Source organism: Hyperolius riggenbachi, chromosome 1 (assembly GCF_040937935.1).
Source record: "Hyperolius riggenbachi isolate aHypRig1 chromosome 1, aHypRig1.pri, whole genome shotgun sequence".
Taxonomy (NCBI): Eukaryota; Metazoa; Chordata; class Amphibia; order Anura; family Hyperoliidae; genus Hyperolius; species Hyperolius riggenbachi.
The window spans coordinates 55974692-55990856 of record NC_090646.1 but is presented as its reverse complement, the minus strand read 5'-3'; the positions used below and the strand labels follow the sequence as shown (position 1 = coordinate 55990856).

At 43.6% G+C, this 16165-nt stretch overlaps 1 protein-coding gene across 1 annotated transcript; it reads left to right on the top strand.

Annotated features, from left to right (window-relative positions):
• The first annotated feature begins 12926 nt into the window (after positions 1-12926).
• Positions 12927-15884, top strand: LOC137552859 (homeobox protein not2-like). The gene is made up of 3 exons (XM_068271419.1): positions 12927-13284; positions 14367-14566; positions 15693-15884. Exons 1-3 carry the CDS (start codon positions 12927-12929, stop codon positions 15873-15875), a joined length of 741 nt encoding a protein of 246 aa, XP_068127520.1. The 3' UTR covers positions 15876-15884.
• Positions 15885-16165: the final 281 nt, after the last annotated feature.

Below are 16165 nucleotides of genomic sequence, written 5' to 3'. Positions count from 1 at the left end.
CTATCTATCTATCTATCTGTCTGTCATCTATCTAATATACCCGTTCAGCTAGGACTATATGAAATTAAGGTCAAATTGGTGATTAAACACTATAGGCTCTATTCAGAATCGTTTTCCGCATGCAGAAATGCACTTGCGGTAAATTCCCGACAGAAATAAGACCACGTTGACATTCACAAATGTTTAGGCATGATTATTTACTGCATTGATTATGTACGCATTGTTTACCCGCATGCGTAAAAAATGTGGTAAAAGTCCGCAAAAGTCAGTAATTCCTGCAAAAAAAATAAAAATAAAAATTCACAAAAAAAAAAGGGGCGCCTTATTTCTGACTTAAAGGACTTACGAGGCCAAAATGGCTAAAAAAGCCAAGTACCTCCAAGATGTTTAAATGCATGGAGGACACCATCCGCGCCCTCCATGCAGTTCCGCCGGGTGCCCTTCCTGAAATCGCCCCCCGTGCCGATCGCGACTCCACAGGCCGGGTCAGGCTCTCATGCTGCTCCCAATATGGCCGCCGGAGCTGGCCGCGGCTGCGCAGTCCGCATTTCCGCGAGTGCGGCTGCGCAGCTCTAGGGCCAACCCCTCCGATCCACGCTACAGTGCATGGTGCAGGGGGTTGGCCCCTCGTAAGTCCTTTAACTACTGATTTTTTATCACCTACTAGTACAGTACTTGGTGATAAATTTTGCTTCCCATTAACTTAAACATAGTCTGGAGCAGGCTTTCTCAACCAGGGTTCCTTGAGGACTCTGCAGGGGTTCCTTGGCATTTTACCCCATCGTGGGGGAAGTATAACAGAGCACACTATAGTAGGGGGTACTGTAACAAGAAGCACTAAATTGTCAGGAGGCAGTATAATGAGTGGCAGTGTAATAGGGGGTAGTGAAATTAACAGCCTAACCTACTTTTAAAGACCATGCATCTTGAAAAATAAATGTAGGGGTTCCTCGAGACCAAAACATTGTTTGCAGGGGTTCCTTGAGATCCAAAAGTTATTTGCAGGGTTCCTCCAAGGTAAAAAGGTTGAGAAAGGCTGATCTGGAGCCTTGAGCTCCAGACTATTTTGATGGACTTTTTTTTTTTTACTTTTTTTATGCCACTTTTTTATGCATGGTTTCCGCATGTTTACTATGTAATTACGCATGTTTCCCAAATGTTTTTACGTATTGTTCCCGCATGCGGGAAACATGCGGAACATTTTTAGTGAATGTGGGAAAAATGCGGAAATTATCACTGGCGGTAATATAGCGGTAAAAAATCTCTAAGGCCTAGTGCACACCGAGCGGTTTTTGGAGCGATGCGCCGGCCGCATCCGCCTGGAAAACCGCTTGGCTAATGTATTGAAATGGGATGGTGCACACCAGCGGTTTGAGGTTTTTGCCAAGCTGCAAACGCGCCTCCTGCTGCGCGTTTGCAGATTTCGGAAGCGTTTCGTCCTCAAGGTAAAGTATAGGAAAAACGCAAACCGCTCTGAAAAACGCTACTTCAGAGCGGTTTGCCAGGCATTTTTGTTACAGAAGCTGTTCAGTAACAGCTTTTACTGTAACAATATGTGTAATCTGCTACACAAAATCGCACCCAAAACCGCTAGGTATGTTTAGAAAACCTCTCTAAACATACCAAGAATCGCTCTGAAATCAGCTCCCAAAACCGCTAGCATATTGCGGATCTGCTAGCGGTTTTGGTGTGCACTGGGCCTAAAGGCCTGGTGCACACCAGAGGAGTTTTTCTGAGCGTTTTGAGTTTTTAAATCTGCTGCTAATGTTATCCTATGTGTCTGTGCACACTGGAGCAATGAGGTTTTGTAAAAAACCCATAGCATTACATTGGGAAGAGCTTTTGAAACCTCTAAAAGCTCTTCCCAATGTAATGCTATGGGGTTTTTTACAAAACCTCATTGCTCCAGTGTGCACAGACACATAGGATAACATTAGCAGCAGATTTAAAAACTCAAACCGCTCAGAAAAACTCCTCTGGTGTGCACCAGGCCTATATGCATCTGTTGTACCCCCTTAAAAGGTCGGATTAGTATAAATATCATATAGAATGTTTACCTGTCAATAGCATCCTCCATTATTTGAGGCTTGCACACACATCACATAACCCCCCAATCATTAATAATGATATAATAAGCTCTGTTGTTTTTTATCAGCTACTGTATGTGTGACAATTACCTGCCTTTTACACCCAGTAATTTGTTGCTGCCGATCTGGGACTGTTGATTGGCAATAATATAATTATCTCTAATGACACGTTTGTGAGTTTGTTTTTAGACCACAGATTGTCAGGGAGATGAGCAGGTCTGCAGAGGAGGGCTTCAATCATTTCAGTCATTTCACTAAATATTAGAAAAGGATAAACATAAAGCAAGATATATATAATACTGGGAACAGCAATGCAACTACCGGTCCTATGAAAGGGAATCAGACGATTATTTCTGACCTGTCCGATCTGTTTCTGATCGATAAAGTGATCGATTTTGCAAAGTTATTATGGGGAAATCGATCCCTTTACCAATCGGGAGCAGTTTGGACATGAACACACACCATACAACTTTCCAGTCAGATTACCCATTGATTGAATGGAAAATTGCATTGTGTGTTCCCAGAATAACTGCCCTGGTTGAATCATTCCCGACACGTCCAATCTGATTTCCAATTGTTGTTCTGATCGATTTTGTATAGAAATGATCAGAAAATCGATCAGGAAAATGATTTTAAGGTGGCCAATTTGCTGAACGATCCAAACAATTCTTCGTGTCAATGATCGAAAATGATCATTTGTGACCAATAATGGAAAAAAAAAATCTTCTAACCAATCCAATCAGATTCATGAAATCGGTCCAATATTATGATCGATCCCGTCAATCTGATTGGATAGGAGATTTTTGTCCATTAGTGGTCCCAAATGATTATTTCTGATCGGTCATATAAAGAATCATTCGTAAAGAAACATTTGGCAAATTGTATTGTTAGTGGTCACCATTAAATCAGAGTGAACCGTTCAGAAATGATCAATTTGACCAGTCTATCTGATGGGAAATTGCATGGCGTGTACCAGGCATAATAACAATGTAGTCAGTCGATTTATTATAGGCACCATTCCTGTAGGTGATAAAATGATGAATACCCGATTCTTTTTTTCCGTTTAATTACGTTGATAATTGTAAAATGTGCGTTGTCCATCACAGGATTGAATTTGTATGCAATCATTCATTTCATCTATAAGGCTGCTTTCACAGTGGGACGTTACAGGCGCACGTTAGAGCAGCCTGTAACACATCCCAACTCACAGCAATGAAAAATCAATGGGGCTGTTCACAGTGCGGTCGGACGTTGCGTTACATTGTAACGCTGCGTCACAAGACAACGTACTGCATGCAGTACTTTGGACGCGGCTGAGCCGCGTTAGACTGCTTGCACATGCTCAGTAATGTTGGGGAGGAGCGGAGAGCGGCCAGGCACATGGCTAATAAATATGCACTGCACATTATGACGTGCAGTGTTTACTTCCTGGAGCAGCCGCTCTGTGCGGCGATTGGCTGGCGGGACCACGTGATGCCGCATGCGCACAAGAGTGCGCATCACTGCATCACTGACGCCAGAGTGAGCTGCACAACCCGGCTCACTCTGACGTCCAGATCCAGCACCACCAGGCGTTGAGTTAGGGGGACGTTGTGCGACCTTAACGCCCCCTCTAACGCAACGTCCTGGTGTGAAATTAGCCTTAATCACATGTTGCTGGGAAGTAAACTTTATTATGTTTAATTATGTATCATTATACTATTCAACAGTAACGCCCACTTTAATTAAACATTCATTCTATGCGGAATGTAAACATGAATAAATGACAATGTGTTTGTGATGCAAACAACTAATGAAAACTTTGAAAACTTCAGCCCTTCTGACAATCAATTGAAAGTTCTTTTTAGCTGTTTGGCAGCGGCTTTTGTTATTGCTGATTTTGCTATGTTGGCAGTTAGGGCTGGTGCACATCAGAGCGGTTCTGAAGCGGTTTTTAAAACGCTTGCAGGGGGAAAACCGCTTGGCTAATGAAAGTGAATGTGATGGTGCACACCACGGCGGCTCGTTTTTTCCACAAACGCAAACTTGGGGTCTGCAGCATTTTTTACATTTCCGAGGCGTTTCTGCCTCAATGTTAAAGTATAGGAAAATGGAAAACTGATCTGAAAAACAGTAGATCAGAGCGGTTTTCCAGGCGGTTTTGTTACAGTAGCTGTTCAGTTACAGCTTGAGGACTGGAACCCACTAGATCGATTTTTTGAGCATTTAGGGAGCGGTTTAAATCGCTACCGTTTTCCCTAAACGCTCTGCCAATGTAAATAAATGTAACAATTTCCAAAGTAGCGATTGCGATTAGCAAAATCGCAATCGCAGGACATGCAGCATTTTGGGAGCGTTTGCGCTTAAATCTACTGTATTGAAGCGCTGGCAAATCACTCATGAATCGCTACACCTAGCGATTTGAGTGCGATTGCAAGCTGTAATAAAATTCTGATACATTGATAGGACCAATCAGAATTAAAACCGCTAATCGCAAATCGCTACACAATCGCTGGCAAAAAGCGTACACTTTTTAAAATCGCTCCCAAATGCGCCAGAAAAAGCTCATGAAATCGCTTACAAAACTCTGAATAAAAACGCTAGCGATTGCGATAGCGATTTGTAGTGGGTTCCAGGCCTCAGTGTAACAATATTTGTAATCTGCTACACAAAAACGCTCCAAAAAACGCTCGGCATGTTTAGAAAAAGTCTCTAAACATGCCTATAATCGCTCTGAAATCTGCTTCAAAAACCTCTAGCGTTTTGCAGATCTGCTAGAGGTGTTTGGTGTGCACTGGGCCTCATTTTGTGTATACTATCTGCCAAATAATAAAAAAAACCCTCTCCTCCGTGTCAGGGCTGGAACCCACTAGAGCGCTATTTTTAGCGTTTGGGTAGCGCTCTAAATCGCTAGCGATTTCCCTAAATGCTCTGCCAGTGTAAATAAACGTAACAAATTTTGGGATTGTTTGCGCTTCAATGTAAAGAACTGAATCGCTGGCAAATCGCTAATGAATCGCTGCACATATCGCTTTGTGTGTCATTTTGAATTACTGCCAATTGTAAAAAAAAAATTATAATAATTTGAAAAGAATTAAAATCACTAATCGCAAATCGCTATCAAAATCGCTGCCAAAATTTCTAGAAAACGCTCATGAAATCTCTTACAAAAGGCTAATAAAAAACGGTAGCGGTTGCGCTAGCGATTTGCGGTTTGTAGTGGGTTCAAGGCCTCAAATGGGAGATTTAAGGCTAGTACACACTAGCAATTTTGATTGACCAATGATTGCTCAATTTTACCACCTCCATGTAGTATGAGGGCCAAACAGATTTTCAATTCTATGCAGATTATATAGGTAAATGGACATACTACATGGAGGTGGTAAAATTGAGCAATCATTGGTCAATCAAAATTGCTAGTGTGTACTAGCCTTTAGGACTGTATGCCAGATCTTTATTTTCTATGGAGCTGGGAAAAAAGGGCGCATGCCGCTAGTGGACAAAAAGGGCGCCGCCATTCACTCCCATAATAAATAGCGTTTAATGGGCGCCGGGTAGGAAAAAATGGCGCCGGAGCTAAATAAAGTTTATAAACGGCGCCAGGAGCTAAATAAAGTTTACAAACGGCGCCCGGAGCTGTTTAATGATTTATAACTGAACTTGTGGTGATTTACGTTTATAAAATGCACCCGTGCCGAATAACGTTTATGAAAATACTAAACATATTTATCTTATTTAAATAATTAAAACATTATTTAAAGTTTTATCCCTTACTGTTTGTAAAACATTATTATTCACAAAATAAAGCGATCAGTACGTAACATAAATTGCAAAATATTTTTTTAATCCACAATTAGTAAAACATAATTATCCACATAATAAAGGGGGGTCTTAGGTTTAGGCACCAACAGGGGGGTCTTAGGTTTAGGCATTAACAGGGGGGTCTTAGGTTTAGGCATTAACAGGGGGGTCTTAGGTTTAGGCACCAACAGGGGGGTCTTAGGTTTAGGCACCAACAGGGGGGTCTTAGGTTTAGGCACCAACAGGGGGGTCTTAGGTTTAGGCACCAACAGGGGGGTCTTAGGTTTAGGCACCAACAGGGGGGTCTAGGGGTTAGGGGTAGGTACAGGGAGGGTTACTTAGGCACCAACAGGGGGGGTCTTAGGTTTAGGCACCAACAGGGGGGTCTTAGGTTTAGGCACCAACAGGGGAGTCTAGGGGTTAGGGATAGGTACAGGTAGGGTTCTGTGTAAGAGTAGGCTTAGGTATAGTTTTAGTAAAATTTTAGTAATAATTACTAATGTATTACAACACTTATTACGAACGTAGTTATATTTATATCATCTTTATAAACAATATTTTCAGATTTTATTATAAGAACAAACCATAAATGACGGTTATACACAAATATATAGAATTATAACAATTAAACATATATTATTGGTTTTTTTATAAACGTAATTATAAGTTTAACTTTTGAAACAGGGAAGATTAACGTTTTCACAATTTCCGATTTCATAAACATTATTTAATGATTTATAATTTTGTTAAACATTATTTGTAAACGAAATATAGCACACTATATTTATAAACCCTATTAATGATTAATTATTATTTAGAGTTTACACCCCGCGCCCTTTTTGTCCAGGCGCCCTTTTTGTACGTACGCATTTTCTATATGTGTGTAGGGGAGGAAATTTAACCCTTTCTTTCCAGAGGTGTAATTAACATGGCAACAAGTGATGAGGATTAGCAATTGATTATAAACGAGTGTTTCTGATCAGACTCTGCCCTGAGTTTACATCAGAAACCAGGATGTTGTCATGCAGGTACTATGAAGTAGCAATACTAATAAAGTGCATTGTAATTGTTGCATATTTACTATATTAATGTGTTAAAGATTGAGAATAGTCAGTTGGACCGCTGGGCATTGTAGGGCTGTGGTGTGGGGGGAAGTAACACATTGAGGCATACTGTATACTGATATATGGACCAGGCTATGCTGCAAACCGCAAAAAGCCTGCCTGCAACTGCAAGCTATGATAGAAAGTACACAGAGCCCAGAGAGTGCTAAACTACAGTATAGGCTGTGCTATAAAAAGTTTACAGGGGGCAGCAGGTGTTAGGGTGTAATATATAGGGGTACATGCTGGGGTATAAGATGTATGGGTGCAGGCTGGGGTGGGAGATAAAATATAGGCTGTCATGTAATACACAGGGGTACAGGCTGGGTGGGAGATACAGCCTGGGGTGTAATAAATAGCGGTACAGGGTGGGTGGGAGATACAGCCTGCGGTGTAATAAATAGCGGTACAGGGTGGGTGGGAGATACAGCCTGGGGTGTAATATATAGGGGTACAGGCTGGGTGGAAGATACAGCCTGGGGTGTAATATACAGGGGTGCAGGCTGTGGTGGGAGATATAGTCTGGGGTGTAATATGTAGGGGTGGGGTCCATATTGGATGGGGTGTAATATATAGGGTGCAGGCTGTAATTGGATAACCAGGGGTATAAGATGTAGGGGTGCAGGTTGTGATTGGAGATATAGGCTGGGGTGTAATATATAGGGGTGCAGGCTGGGGTGGGCGATACAGACTTGAGTGTAAAATATACAGGTGCAGGCTGTGATTGGAGATATAGGATGGAGTGTAATATATAGGGGTGCAGGCTGTGGTGGGAGATATAGACTGGGGTGCAATATATAGGGTTGTGGGCTGTGGTGAGACATACAAATTGGGGTGTAATATATAGGTGCAGGCTAAGATGGGAGATATAGGCAAGGTCTATAAGATGAAGGGGTGCAGGCAGTGGTGGAAGATATAGACTGGGGTGTAATATAAAGGGGTACAGGCTGTGGTGGGAGATATAGAATGAGTATAATATATAGAGGGTGCAAGCCTGGGGTGTAATATGTAGGAGTGCAGGCTATGATGAGAGATATAAGATAAGGCCCAGTGCACACCAAAAACCTCTAGCAGATCCGCAAAACGCTAGAGGTTTTTGAAGCAGATTTTCAGAGCGATTCTAGGCATGTTTAGGGGCCATTCACACTAGAGCGCTTTACTAGCGATTTCAGCATCTCTGGAAAGCGCTAGCGTTTCAAAAAGCGCTTCAACACTGCTTAGTCAATGAGTTTGTTCACATTAAGTGATTAGTGATTTGCTGAAACGCAAACTCGTTACATGCAGCATTTTCTGAGCGATTAGCGTTTCAATGTTGACCGCTCCTAATTGACAGCCCAGAGCTAGAAAACGCAAAATGCTTACAAAACGCTCCTTGTACAATGTAAAAACGCTGCAAAATCACTAGAGAAAACCGCTCAGCTTTTGCAATTGCGTTGAGCGCTTTTTAGTGTGAATGGGCCCTAAGGCCCCATTCACACTAGAGCGTTTTGCCAGGGATTTCGGGAAAACGCGCTAGCTCTTTTTAAAGCACTAGTGCTATGATACCCTATGGGCCTGTTCTTACTTGGGCAATTTGCGTTCATTCAGTACGCAAACGCAGGAGATTTCCCGGCGATCGCTATAGAAGCGCTGATCGCGGGAAAATCGCTGCAGTGTCCAGTGGTTTTTCCGCATGTAATCGCAGAAAAATCACTCCCACAGTTTTGCGCTTTTAAGTGTGAATGGGGCCTTAGAGAGGTTTTCTAAACATGCCTAGCGGTTTTGGAGCGTTTTTGTGTAGCAGATTTCATATATTGTTACAGTACAGCTGTTACTGAACAGCTTCTGTGACAAAAACGCCTGGAAAACCGCTCTGATCTAGCGTTTTTCAGAGCAGTTATCCACTTTCTTATACTTTAACATTGAGTCAGAGACGCCTCAGAAATCTAAAAAATGCTGCAGCCCCCGAGTGTGCGTTTGTGGAAAAAACAAACCGCTCTGGTGTGCACCATCCCATTCACTTTCATTAGCCAAGCGGTTTTCTATTCCCAAGCGTTTTTAAAAACGCTACAGAACCACTCTGGTATGCACCAGCCCTAATATATAGGTGCTATAAGGGTCCATTCACACTAGAAATCGGTAACACTGAGCGGTTTTCTGGTGTTTATTCTTAGCGATTTTTCACTGTATAGAAAGCGGTTTTCCAGCGATTAGCGGTTTGCGATTTCTAGTTCAATATAAGCTTGCAGAATCTCTCAGAAAACACTACAAGCAACACGTTTGCGTTTCAGCAAATCGCAAATCGCTTAGATGAGAACACTTCCATATACTTTCATTGTACACACGTTTTTCAAACCATTAGCGATTTTCAGCAGTGCTGAAATCGCTCTGAAAATGCACAAGTGTGAACAATGAACAGGCCCTAAGATAAAGGGGTGCAGTCTGTGATAAAAGCTGGAGTGTAATATATAGGGGTGCAGTCTGTGATAAAGGCGGTGGTGTAATTTATAGGGGGTGCAGGTTGGGGTGTAAGATATAGGGGTGCAGGCTGTGATGGAAGATATAAGATGGGGTGTAGGGTGTAAGATATAGGGGTGCAGGCTGTGATAGGAGATATAAGATGGGGTGTAAGATATAGGGGTGCAGGCTGTGATGGAAGATATAAGATGGGGTGTAAGATATAGGGGTGCAGGCTGTGATGGAAGATATAAGATGAGGTGTAATATGTAGGGGTGTAGGCTGAGATGGGAGATATAAGATGAGGTGTAATATGTAGGGGTGCAGGCTGAGATGGGAGGTATAAGATGGGGTGTAAGATATAGGGGTGCAGGCTGAGATGGGAGGTATAAGATGAGGTATAATATGTAGGGGTGCAGGCTGTGATGGGAGATATAAGATGGGGTGTAAGATATAGGGGTGCAGGCTGTGATGGAAGATATAAGATGGGGTGTAAGATATAGGGGTGCAGGCTGAGATGGAAGGTATAAGATGAGGTGTAATATGTAGGGGTGTAGGCTGAGATGGGAGATATAAGATGAGGTGTAATATGTAGGGGTGCAGGCTGAGATGGGAGGTATAAGATGGGATGTAAGATATAGGGGTGCAGGCTGAGATGGGAGGTATAAGATGAGGTATAATATATAGGGGTGCAGGCTGTGATGGGAGATATAAGATGGGGTGTAAGATATAGGGGTGCAGGCTGTGATGGAAGATATAAGATGGGGTGTAAGATATAGGGGTGCAGGCTGTGATGGAAGATATAAGATGGGGTGTAAGATATAGGGGTGCAGGCTGTGATGGGAGATATAAGATGAGGTGTAATATGTAGGGGTGCAGGCTGAGATGGGAGATAAGATGGGGTGTAAGATATAGGGGTGCAGGCTGAGATGGGAGATATAAGATGGGGTGTAAGATATAGGGGTGCCGGCTGTGATGGAAGATATAAGATGGGGTGTAAGATATAGGGGTGCAGGCTGTGATGGAAGATATAAGATGGGGTGTAGGGTGTAAGATATAGGGGTGCAGGCTGTGATTGGAGATATAAGATGAGGTGGAAGATATAGGGGTGCAGGCTGTGATTGGAGATATAAGATGGGGTGTAAGATATAGGGGTGCAGGCTGTGATTGGAGATATAAGATGGGGTGTAATATGTAGGGGTGCAGGCTATGATGGGAGGTATAAGATGGGATGTAAGTTATAGGGGTGCAGGCTGTGATGGGAGATATAAGATGAGGTGGAAGATATAGGGGTGCAGGCTGTGATGGAAGGTATAAGATGGGGTGTAAGATATAGGAGTGCAGGCTGTGATGGGAGATATAAGATGAGGTGTAATATGTAGGGGTGCAGGCTGTGATGGGAGATATAAGATGAGGTGTAATATGTAGGGGTGCAGGCTGAGATGGGAGATATAAGATGGGGTGTAATATGTAGGGGTGCAGGCTGTGATGGGAGATATAAGATGGGGTGTAATATGTAGGGGTGCAGGCTGTGATGGGAGATATAAGATGAGGTGTAATATGTAGGGGTGCAGGCTGTGATGGGAGATATAAGATGGGGTGTAAGATATAGGGGTGCAGGCTGAGATGGGAGATATAAGATGGGGTGTAATATGTAGGGGTGCAGGCTGAGATGGGAGATATAAGATGGGGTGTAAGATATAGGGGTGCAGGCTGAGATGGGAGGTGTAAGATATAGGGGTGCAGGCTGAGATGGGAGGTATAAGAAGGGGTGTAAGATATAGGAGTGTAGGCTGAGATGGGAGATATAAGATGAGGTGTAATTTGTAGGGGTGCAGGCTGAGATGGGAGATAAGATGGGGTGTAAGATATAGGGGTGCAGGCTGTGATGGAAGATATATGATGGGGTGTAGGGTGTAAGATATAGGGGTGCAGGCTGTGATGGAAGATATATGATGGGGTGTAGGGTGTAAGATATAGGGGTGCAGGCTGTGATGGAAGGTATAAGATGGGGTGTAAGATATAGAAGTGCAGGCTGTGATGGGAGATATAAGATGAGGTGTAATATGTAGGGGTGCAGGCTGAGATGGGAGATATAAGATGGGGTGTAATATGTAGGAGTGCAGGCTGTGATGGGAGATATAAGATGGGGTGTAATATGTAGGGGTGCAGGCTGTGATGGGAGATATAAGATGAGGTGTAATATGTAGGGGTGCAGGCTGTGATGGGAGATATAAGATGGGGTGTAAGATATAGGGGTGCAGGCTGAGATGGGAGGTATAAGATGAGGTGTAATATGTAGGGGTGCAGGCTGTGATGGGAGATATAAGATGGGGTGTAATATGTAGGGGTGTAGGCTGAGATGGGAGATATAAGACAGTGGCTAGATAGTGTACTGGTTAAGGGCTCTGCCTTTGACATGGGAGACCAGGGTTTGAATCCTGGCTAGGTCAAGTACCTATTCAGTAAGGAGTTCAAGGCAAGACTCCCTAACACTGCAGGGTGGCCTCTTGAGCGCGTCCCTGTGGCTGCAGCTCTTGAGCGCTTTGAGTCCGACAGGAGAAAAGCGCTATACAAATGTTTGGATTATAATTATTATTATAAGATGGGGTGTAAGATATAGGGGTGCAGGCTGAGATGGGAGGTATAAGATGAGGTGTAATATGTAGGGGTGTAGGCTGAGATGGGAGATATAAGATGAGGTGTAATATGTAGGGGTGCAGGCTGAGATGGGAGCAGAGCAGGGACAAGGTCCTCCAGCACCCAAGGCTGAGACACCAAAGTGCGCCCCTCCATCCCTCCCACCCCAGCCGTCACACACTGATTGCTATTAGACTAAGAGACTCCCCAGGGCCAACAACCCCCCAACACCTTAATATCTAGTTATCTGGCTTGCAGTCACTGCCATGTATCCCCTTTTCTTATTTCTTTCTGCTTCATACACAATTAGGAATGACAACTGAATGAATTGTGCGCCCCCCCTCCTACACTGCGCCCTGAGGCTGGAGCCTCTCTAGCCTATGCCTCGGCCCGGCCCTGGATGGGAGGTATAAGAAGGGGTGTAAGGTATAGGGGTGCAGGCTGAGATGGGAGGTGTAAGATATAGGGGTGCAGGCTGTGATGGGAGGTATAAGATGGGGTGTAATATATATATATAGGGGTGCCGGCTTTAGCAGTAACGTTGTAGGGGACCATCAGAGGCTGCTTGTCAGGTGAGTTGGGGGTCACAGGAAGCCCCCTTTCCTCTCTGGCTGCCTGTGATATACGATGTATGATAACTTCCTCTCCCCTCCCTCAGGCTATTGGGAGTTGATGTTTGCAGAAGTCTCAGTGAGTGTGAAAGCCTTCTCCCCCCACTCGTCTATTTGCATAGGAATGGTAGATTAGCATTACACAGCGGAGCGGGGGATATAAGGCGGCTGAGAAGCAGGCTCAGAAATCCACCAGTTCCTCGGATAGTAGCAGCTCTGCAGCGACCTCCTCCAGTGGATATCTGCTGCTGTGACTCCTGCGACCAACCATGCTCTTCAACCCCGTGTTCCCTGCGCTGGCAGCCCACCTCGTCCCTCAGCACAGCCCGGTGCTCTCCGAGCCCCCCAGCGTCAGCGAGCTGCCCTTCAGCATCCAGGCGATCCTCTCCAGGCCGGACAGAGTCGCCCCTGCCAGCCCCCCTCTGGATGTGATGAGCTGGCCTGCTCCTATGCCTTCTACCTCCGCTGTGCCTTATCCCTATGCCGCTTACCCCTACGACGTGCTGCCCAGCCTGTCCTACCCCGCAGCCTGGTTCTACAACAACTGGGTACAGGTGCAGCCTCAGCCGCTGCTCCGGGCGCCCCGAGACGTGTGCCTCTGCGGCAACCCTCACTGCAGAAACAGAGGTGAGTCATTAACCCTAACTCGCCCGACTGGGCGAGAAATCTAGCTCTAGATGATCGATTCGACGTTATATTTAGTAATTAGTCGTGTGACTTGATCGCAAATGGTAGCCACACTCATGTATACAGAGTACGTCATTTTTTTTTATTATTTCAATCACCGATTTCCTAAAAATGTTTACAAAATAATCTAAAGGTGGCCGTAGAAAATAAAAGTTGCGTTTTTTTCCCCCTAATTACGATGATTTGAGAAAAAGATTTATTTTATAAATAAGAAAGTTGAATGAAAACTTCTAATTAACAGATCTTGGTTGAATGTTGTTGGGATGCCAATTAGGGCAAGGTGGAAAAGTAATCTCTTTGCCGTTGTAGCTATTCTAGTTATTGTACATAACCATTAATCACCCTGAAAATCATAATAGCACGTAATTTAATATTAATAGCCAATTTAACAACGTGTACATCCCGAGTGTTTTTTTTTTTTTTGGGGGGGGGGGGGGGGGGGATTCTCCTTGCATACGGAATACTTTTTCAGCACTTACAAGGGGGGGGGGGGGGGGAATTATTAAGAAAACAAAAATTAGGTTTTGAACTTGGAACAAACTTATAATAATATTATTATTATTATTATTATTATTCTCCTGGATATAAAAAGCAATCGGCCCAGGAATAATTTAGATAAAATACAACCAGTCCCTACTTACAAACTACTGACGTTACAATGTTTCATACATACAAGGGATTCTCTGTGTACAAAACATCCTGTACTTTATTTTTATTACAGTGTAGTCGCTTTAAATCCCGTAACAGCACATTGGAAACCTTCAAAATTAATTGTTTACACTAAATGTCTAAAGCCAGAGTTGTCCAATTAAAATTATCCACATATCCTTCCTAATCCTGTGTATTATACATCATTCAATTTACAATCTTCCAGATGGGAACCTGTCTGTTACCAGGGGGGGGGGTTAGGGGCTCCTGATATATAGTGATCTATGGCGATTTATAACTTTGGAAATATCTTTGCTTTTTGTGGCTTTTAAATGTTTCTGCATGCTCATGGCGCCCTCTTGTGTCTCTGTCAGGAATTGCACTTGGACACATGAATAATACCAGCCCCACCGCCACTGTCCCTTGGAGGAATGCTCGTAGACTGAAGAGGATCAGGACCGTGTTTACTCCTGAGCAGCTGGAGAGATTGGAGAAGGAGTTCCTGAAACAGCAGTACATGGTGGGCACAGAACGCGTGGACCTGGCCACCACCCTCAACCTGACCGAAACACAGGTAACCCAACCCTCTCTGCACTGCACTTACCTATGGTGTTACTGCCCTGCTGAAGTATAGTCACAGGGAATCGTGGTCTTCAGCTTACCTGAATTTTTATGGGAACTGAAATTAGTGGGTTGTTTTGGAACTGATGACTGGTCCACTTGGATTTGGAAAGCAAACTGCTAGCTTTAATTGATCACACTGTAAAGACTGGCATTGGCATGCACAATTAACTTTTTTGACTGGCCAATTCTACTACCTCCATGTAGTATGAGGAACAGCAGAGTTCGAGTACTATGACAGATGATGCAGGTATACTCTCAAACTACATGGAGGTGGTAAAATTGGTTGGCGATTGGCCAATCAGAATTGAAGGTGTGTATCAACCTCATCCATTCACCTTCTGACTGAGTGTATTAGAAAGGTGTGCTATTTCCAGTCCATAAAGAGCAAATGTTATGGTTTGTTGTTGGGTGGGTTTTGTCTGGTTTGTTTGTTTTTACACACTTTCAATTATGATTGACCAATTGTACCACCTCCCTTGTAGTATGAGGGTCAAGAAAATTAATTTGTTTTTGTAATATGGACAAATTGTGCAGGTTAAACTTAACACTACATGGAGGTTGTAAAATTGGTCAGTGACTGGCCAATCCTAATTGAAAGTGCGTTCTAGGCTTTAGAACTTATCTGTATTCATTCTAGGTAAAAGTAGCCCATGGCCTGCATGAGAACTGGTTACTCTTTTGAATAGTTGTTAAAAACTTTTTTTTTATTTTTTTTTTAGCACAAACCTATTTTATAAAGGCCTGTTTCCACTACATGTGAATTCTGGATGCAGAAAAACTGACTCCAATGAATGCCTATGGGAAATCTGCAGCAGAAAAATCATGTGTAGTGGAAACAGGCCCATAGGCATTCATTGGAGTCAGGTTTTTCTGCATGTAGTGGAAACAGGCCCTAAGGGTAACAAATGGCCATAGCCATGTGAAGTATTGAGGGTGGGGTGGGAGCACCTGGCAGTGTAGGACTCTCGGTGCAGTTTAGGCTTTTGATGTAGAGGAATATGTTTTTCTGTTGTATTAGCATTTTGATTCCCCATTTTACTGTAAGCATTTTGTTGATGGTTGCCTTCCAATTTCAGGTGAAGGTCTGGTTCCAGAATCGTCGTATCAAGTGGAGGAAACAGAGCAATGAGCAAAAGAGGGCCAGGTTGTCCCAGTTCGGAGTCATCTCCGCCGAGGATTCGGAGCATACCAATAACGCGAGTGAGGAGACAGAAGAGGAGGAGTGGGAGGAGGAAGAAGATTTGGATGTAGAAGTCTAAACCAGACGGGACTTTGTCTGAACTGTTGACCACTTTATGACTTGTCCAGTTGGAAGAATTTGCTTTGACAATGGGACTTATGAAGAACTGTAGGAGGAGGTTTTGTTCTCCTTTACGAACTTGAGCACTATAATAGGGCAAGGGCCTAGGGATAATCTATACTGACTGTATAGACCGTTCTCTCTAGAAGCTGTTTCAGGGTCTGGACTCAGTTGATATGTTTTGACTTTGGCAAATCTAAGCTCTACAGATTAGGGCTGAATCTTGTGCTGTCCAAGTAGCGCCCTGTA

Coding starts and splice junctions, on each gene's coding strand:
- LOC137552859 (XM_068271419.1), top strand. CDS start 12,927: ATGCTCTTCAACCCCGTGTTCCCTGCGCTGGCAGCCCACCTCGTCCCT. Junction 13,285..14,366: donor CCCTCACTGCAGAAACAGAG/GTGAGTCATTAA, acceptor TGTCTCTGTCAG/GAATTGCACTTGGACACATG. Junction 14,567..15,692: donor TCAACCTGACCGAAACACAG/GTAACCCAACCC, acceptor TTCCAATTTCAG/GTGAAGGTCTGGTTCCAGAA.